A 7321-nucleotide genomic window follows, 5' to 3' on the forward strand; every position below is an offset into this window, starting at 1 on the left:
TAATAAGCAGCAGAAAAAATACTTTTTTTTTTGTTTGTTTTTTGTTTTTAAGTAGCTAAAGGGTTGATGACCCCAACGTGATGTTTTTCATGTTTTTAACATGTTCTTGTGGGATTTTTGTGATAATGGAGAAAATGTATTAAATAATTTAAGCATTTTCTTTAAAAATTCTGTTTAAAAAAGACAGAAAATACACTGGGCAGACCATAATCTCTCTTCTCCAATCCAATTTGATGCATCCACTTGCAGACAAATAAATCCATGTATGTCTTTGTTTTCCTCGCCATATTTCGTTTTACCTGTATCGTTAGGTTGGGGGTGAGAGGTGCTGGAAGCTGTAAACAGAGAGGTCTCAGCAATGGGGAGGGAAAGCGGTTGCTCCGCCCACAATCAGAAGCAAATATCTACTCAACTTACTGCTGCGCTGCCAAAACTGTATCCTAGAAAACGGCACAAAATTTTTGATTTTGGATAAAAATTGCCTAATCATAATTAAAATACTTCTGGGAATGCTTTTAAAGCAGATTGAACAGAGAACTTAAAAGTTATAGAGTTTATATATACAATTCCTTAATACTCAGCATACCACATCAATTCCGTATTTTCCCGAGTATGAATCACGCGACACGAGGGTCTAGTTTATGAAAACGCTTTTGGCCAAGTATTGAGTATCCAATTCAACCAGTGACATGTGTTAAGGCACTGACGTCATCAGTCAGATTTACAAACATACGAACCCTACAGAACAGCTTATTAAAGGATGAGAATTCAAAATGGAGATCTGTTGTTGAAACTTCAATAAAGCGTATGTTAGGTCAGGTTATAATGCAGTTGACCCACATGAACTTACTTTCGTCCTTCACTTGCTGGGATAAATCTGATCTTAATTTAAATGAATACAGGGTTAATTTAAAAAGGAAGGCCATAAGTACAACTCTTATTCTTCAGCTGGTTTTTAACGCACTGTTTTGCATTATCGGAGCCTTAGAGTTGACCTGCATACTGACTTGTCACCAACTCAATGAACAAATCAACACATTTGCACCTCGAAGGGGAAAAGCACATGTTTTCACCTGATATTCTGGTCATCGTTGCCATGCCCCTTACCACCTCATGACACCATTAAGATATTTCTGAAGCAGGAACGCTGCTGGGGAGGGTTTAATAAAAAGCCAACAGGTTTCATGTAACACTCCATTCAATGCACGGGCAGATCTATCCCCATCCTCTCCCAACTCCGTCTTTATATCCTCGTCTATTTTAGTGTAGAACATTCTGCTGGCAAATACATGCTCAACTGGTCCAAAGGGGTCAAACAAACCGCCCCTCTCACCAACTCACATGCACACACAGGTGGAATTTGACTGTTCCATCCAAGCCACCACATGAGGCCTGACAACAAGCTCTCACATGGATCGTTTGAGGAGTTACAGGAGTTTGGATAGTGGAGAAGGAGATGACAAGGTTTGAAGATGGAGAGCAGAGAAGGACAAGCAGAGGATGAGGAGGGGAGGTCATAATATAGAGAAGGGTTTGTTTGGAGTGACCTCAGAGGGTGATGCATAATGGTCTTTTCTAATCTGATGGTAGACACAATCATTTACTTTGTGAAGTGTGACCTTGAAAGCTTGTTTCTACTGAGCAGTACAGTCCGGTGCTTTTAGCGTTTCTGTTATAAAATGGACCATTTTTGAGATTGTTGTAGGCCCAGAGACAAATGGAAAAGACCGGTTAGCGCCGAGCTACAGTTGAAACCCATAGATTGGCAGAATTGAATTGCTTGGACCATTCTAAACCAGACCGTACCATACCGCTTAGTTAAAGTAAACTTTTATTATCTCTTCTATTTAGTTATTTTTTGTGTTTTTTACATATTTACACCTGTATACATTTCTTTGTGAAAATTTGCGAAGACCAAACAAGCAAATCCTGTTTGTTTTTTTGAAAAAGGGGATCTGGTTTTGCTTGAACTTTGGTCTGGTTTACTCATGTTGCTTTCTTTGTAAGAAATATACATTAACATAGCACTTTTCTACCTGGCTTTAAGCCCTAAGGCCCTTTTAGGCCCCAATCCCATTCATCCATGCACACATTTACACACGGATGGCGCCGCCTTACACCGATGCCCAACCTATAACCACCCCGGAGCAATGTGAGGTTCAAGGACAAGGCGGGAAACGAACTTGTGATCCTTCAACCAGAGGTCAACCGCTCCACCTCTGTACAACTGAACCCCGTATGGTCTCAGTCATCTGGAAATATTACACACTTGGAGGCAATGAACCAACTCTGATCAGAACATAGCACTAACTGCAACAGATAAAAATCAGCTAGACCTGTTGCCATTTTCAAATTTCACTCATTTTACGCACACAGTGGATCGTTTTGTGCTTAATTCTTGTAATGCAAAGTGCTTACATTGTATTTCCCTTCAGCTATGTGGAAATACCACAGTCTAAGTGACCCACAGAACACATTTCTGATGTTTTTCTGTAAGTGATGGGTTAAAAGTGAACCAAGATCCTCACTCAAAAATTGGGATCAGCAGCAGTGTTCAGGTGAGATTTCACACCTCCCAATGACTTTCCAGGAACCTTACCCTGGTGAGAATGGAACCTACCACTCAGTGTATATGTGCTCTTAGAGTGACTAATATTAACCCTCAAAGAAATGGATCAAAGGTGAGGTTACACGACCCACTGCTTTCTGTACGATGCTTTCTGTATGTCATTGAACCCTGGCTTTCCAAAAATAGGCAAAAATGTGGGACCAACAGGTTCTGGATTGTGCTTGATCCAATTTGACACTTATTTGCCATCAAAGGAGCATAGATGAAAACTCACTCACATGTCTGAATTTTGAACAAACATTTCCTAAGGGGGGATTGTTTTAGCTTTTACAAGTTGTAAAAAAATGACTTTTTACCAGTTTTCTTCACCATAAACCATTTTTATGTGTTAAACTTTTACAGTACTGCAAAGCTTGAACAGTTTCCACAGTGTTTTCAAGCTCTGGCCCCTGAGGCCCACCGTCCTGCCTTTTTCCTCCCCTTTCTGCTCAAACACACCTGATTCTGATTCCGTAACAAACATTCGCAGAGACTTTTACCATAAAAGCCAAGTGTGCTGGAGCAGAGAAGGACTGAAAACACGAGGACCATGTTCGGAAAACCAGTTCAAGAAAATAATTCACGTCCAATTTTCTAAATTCCTGTTTCTAGAACTTCATAAACGTCTTCAAATCAGAATAAAGCTTTAGTTTATGTTTAAGAAGTCATGAAACAATATTGGTTCTCTAAAACCAGAATCTCTTCAAGCGATTCGTCAGTGCATGGTGTAAGTTGAAGGCCTGCTCGTGTGGAAGCTCTACTCCCAGCTACAGATTTGACTTTTTTGTCTCCTTTCAGCTCTGCTGTCTGACACAGCTGCAGAGCTGAACATCCTCAAAATCGTTTCTTTCTCAGAGACAATGGTCTGTTCTTAGACACGATTTATGGCTGTTTCGCACAATTTTTACGCCCACATGTGACTTTGTCGCGATTCATCGGCTTGATGGAAACAATGACATAATGCCCTGTGTGTTCTGTACATTCTGTTCCATATCTGTCAAGCAGCACAAAGAAGAAAGGGACCAGTTTGTTTTGTCGCCCTCCAGTGGTCAAAGAAGGTAGTTGAATGTTGAGTGTTACAAAACCTTTTTTTTTTTAATTTGACAGTTTCTCATAAGGTAAAGAAACAGGAAATAGCTTGTGTTGTTCATCAACATATCTTTTTAAAAATGTTCTATAAGAACAGACCTATAACGTTTATGAGATTGGCAGCCTATTTGATTTACAGTTCAGACATCTGGAATAAAAGACTTCTTACTGATCATTTTTTCAGACCAGCATTCTCCTTTGTTATGAAGCGGGTGGGGAAATAGCTCAAAGGTTAAACTTTGTTCCTGTTTTCACAAGAAAAAAAAATTTTTTTTGCACAACTTTCTCAAAACAATTACCAAAAAAGATGAAATAAAAGGAAAAAAAAACTACCAAGCTAACTTGCTTTTTAAAAGTATATATAGGTAATGGTGTTCGTGCCAATAATGTCAGTTAAACATTCTTAAGGTTTTTATTAAAAGTATTAAAATGCTTTCTTAAACTATAAAATACATAAGATTTATGGCATAAATGACATATATGACACAATGCATGGCAAAAATGACTAAACAAGAGGCAAGAAAAGCAACTCTCCTGCCATCTGCTGGTAATTTGAGGCTATTATCCTTCTGTCACACAAAATAAAACTTTTTATTGATTGATTGATTGATTGATTATGCCAGTTGACAAAGAAGAAAGGAAAAAAAACGGGGGAGGAGGTCTGACTGAAGATTCCCAGACTTCTCTCTCCCTGGCCACTTCCTCCAGCTCCTATGGGGGAGCTCCGAGGCGATCCCAGGCCAGCTGAGAGATGTAGTCTCTCCAGCGTGTCCTGAGTCTTCCTCGGGGACATGCTCAGAACACCTCTCCAGGGAGGCGTCCAGGAGGCATCCGGACCAGATGGACGGTTCACCTCAACTTTATCCTCTCGATATGTAGGAGAAGCGGCTCCACTCCAACCTCTCTCCGGGTGTCCAAGAGGAAATAGTGGCAAAAAAAATTGAATCATTAGTAGGAAACAAAAAATGCCAACCACTCCAATCTTTCCTCATTTTTGAACCCCAAGATATTTAAACTCCTCCGCCTGATGGAGGAGAACTCCACCCACAGAGAGGGGGCAAACTACCTTTCTCTGTTCAAGAGCCATGCCCTCAGACTTTGCGGTTGCTTCACACTCTGCTACAAACCACTCCAATTCATGCTGGAGGTCCTGGCTAAATGAAGCCAACAGGATAACCAAGACCAGACAGCCCTCAGTAAGGTTCCCCAGACCCCCTACTCCCAGAGCACCCTCCTCAGGACACCTGTCATGGTTCAACCTGCTGCGTCTCCCTTCAACCACCAGAGGGAGTGCTCACCTGAATTCTGAACTCTTCACCTGCCCTCACCTGGATTAAGCTTCATCAACTGTTTCCTATCACCTCATCACTGCCATGGTATTTAGTCTGGCTTCTCACCACAGCTCACTGCGAAGTCTTGTTTGCCCTGCATACAGTCCAAGCGGTTTCCTCCTATGCCTGTCTCCTTGTGTTTTGACTCCTGCCTGGATCCTTGACTCTCCGCCTGGCCCCTGTGTTTTGACCTCAGCCTGTTATCTGACCATGCCTTGCCTTGTCCTGTGTCTTCATTAAAACCTTTCATTTGCACATGGATCCACATGTCTCTGCCTCTTCGTCACAACACCACAGGGATACAAATTTCCTCTCCAAATCCACACAAGCACAAAACAACAATAACATTAAATCTTTGAATATGCATTAATCTGTTTTTTACAGGTTGTTTGTACCCTTAAAAACACACGGGTTATCAAAGGATCCTCTGACTTGGGTGTGACTTTTCCATTGTGAAACCTGAGCTGGTCCATCCACAGTCAGAGTGAGTTCTTTTAAACAAGCAGCACACATCAGCGTGCACGTGTGGGAGTGTCGTCCCAAAGACTTGTATTGATAATTCATGCGGTCGATCCACCTGACCTTCCAGCTTCATCCCTGCTGTTTATGAAAATCAAAAGAGGGCATGTTAGAGGAAGGAAGCCTCTTTTGTTTTCTCAAAAAACAGATGGTTGAAAATCTGATGCAGTTGTTGGACGTCTGGTTAATCCAGTCAGCCACCTGAGGGTTCATCCATCTTTCTGTATCAGCTTGAAACCCCCACCATCTTTTTAAAGTTACCAAGTAGCAAATATTTATCTTAATAGTGTTTAAATGAGGTGAATAAACAACCAATGAGGATGCAGAGGTGGATGTTGGGGAAATGTTCAGGTAGTAGAGGATGGGTGGTGTAAAGGTGAGTTTACATTCATTTACTGCAGGTAATAAACCAGTACAGAGGGGAATTGTGCACTTCAGGTGAAAAAAGTAGATTCTGGTTCATTTTTCACAAACCAGACAGATAAACAGTATTTGAAATATTTCAGTAGTTCGCTTGTGCTCCTACAAGCTCATCAGGGTTACAGGAGCCGCTCCACCAACCCTGGCATACAAAAGGCCCTGGCTTTGAGAAAAGAGACTCTCTAAAATATGAATGAGGAAATCCACACCTGTTTCCAGGTAACCAAGCAGGTATTCCGGACTGCGACGCCTGCGTGTGTGAGCCGTAGTTTTCTGTGGGCAGATGCACAAGCTGCCCAACTTCTTGACACCGACATTGTGGAGACGTTTTTAATCCCACTTTCTGGACAACAACAATAAGAAAAAAAGCTTTTTTAATCACGAGAAGCAGCATGAAAAGGCCTGAACTTCAGTGCTGAACACGTTCTTCAGACTCACTGCTGCTGCAGGATTCTGAATGGAAACAGGCCAGCTGAGGCCCAACTGAGACGTTCAGGAGCTGGAAGTGCAGTTGGTGGAGGCTGGACACGGAGACCACTGAGGTGACCTTTTTCTCCAAGGCTGAGCATCTGTCTGTGCAAACATGAATCCAGTGTGGAAGGTTTATAAAAGCAAAGTGATGAAGACTCTGAATCCTGAATATGAGGACGAAATGGCAGAAGAGGTAAGTGTTTTTCTCCATCTTTGACATTTGGATTGTCATTTTGTGGGGTGAAGTTGCAGTGGTTGTTAGTCCTAAAGTCAGAAAGTCAAGACGTTTTGGGTTTCAAATCATTTCTTATTTACCTCTTTGTCACATGAGTCTACAGTGTGGTTTACTGAAGCTTCCTTTTGAGCATTTTAAAAGAGATTATTGTTATAAACAACTTTCCTCAATGAAAAGTGCATTTTTTTTTACATAAAACTATTATTAACTAGATAAATAGCATTACCTTCGATAATGTTAGCGCTGATAGCAGAAGATACTGAAATTGATAGCTAAAAACGCTGAAGCTGGTAGCTGAAAACCCTGAAGTTGATAGCTGAAATCATTGAAGCTAGCAGAAAACGCAGATATCCAGCTAAAATATTAGCTAAATGCCAAATTAGCCTAAAAAACTGAGCAACAGCCTAAATTAGCCAAAACAGCTAGCATGTAGCGGAAATATTAGCTAAACTCCAAAACAGCCTAAAAAACTGAGCAAAAGCCTAAATTAGCAAAACAGCTAGCATGTAGCTGAAATATTAGCTATGCTTCAAAATGGCCTAAAAAATGAAAAAAAAAAGCCTAAATTAGCCAAAACAGCTAGCATGTTATTTAAAATATATTATCATGCTGTTATTTATATATCTTCACTTATTTTCACAAAATAAA

The 7321-nt window shown here is 40.8% G+C and overlaps 1 protein-coding gene and 1 long non-coding RNA gene across 2 annotated transcripts in view; one reads left to right on the forward strand and one right to left on the reverse strand.

The window, feature by feature from the left end:
* Nucleotides 1-5443: 5443 nt before the first annotated feature.
* LOC118599875 overlaps nt 5444-7321 on the reverse strand; it is a 2552-nt gene continuing 674 nt past the window's right edge. The window contains exons 2-4 of the long non-coding RNA XR_004949415.1: nt 6406-6540; nt 6177-6310; nt 5444-5628 (exon numbers count right to left, since the gene is read on the reverse strand). This is a non-coding gene — a long non-coding RNA (uncharacterized LOC118599875). The remainder of the gene's footprint in view (nt 5629-6176; nt 6311-6405; nt 6541-7321) is intronic.
* LOC112143785 (uncharacterized protein C1orf232) overlaps nt 6496-7321 on the forward strand; it is a 4360-nt gene continuing 3534 nt past the window's right edge. Inside the window, exon 1 of the mRNA XM_024267985.2 lies at nt 6496-6631. Within this exon, the coding sequence (XP_024123753.1) occupies nt 6551-6631 (81 nt within the window). The 5' untranslated portion in view covers nt 6496-6550. The remainder of the gene's footprint in view (nt 6632-7321) is intronic.

The sequence above is a fragment of the Oryzias melastigma genome, linkage group LG16 (genome assembly GCF_002922805.2).
Source record: "Oryzias melastigma strain HK-1 linkage group LG16, ASM292280v2, whole genome shotgun sequence".
Classification (NCBI taxonomy): domain Eukaryota; kingdom Metazoa; phylum Chordata; class Actinopteri; order Beloniformes; family Adrianichthyidae; genus Oryzias; species Oryzias melastigma.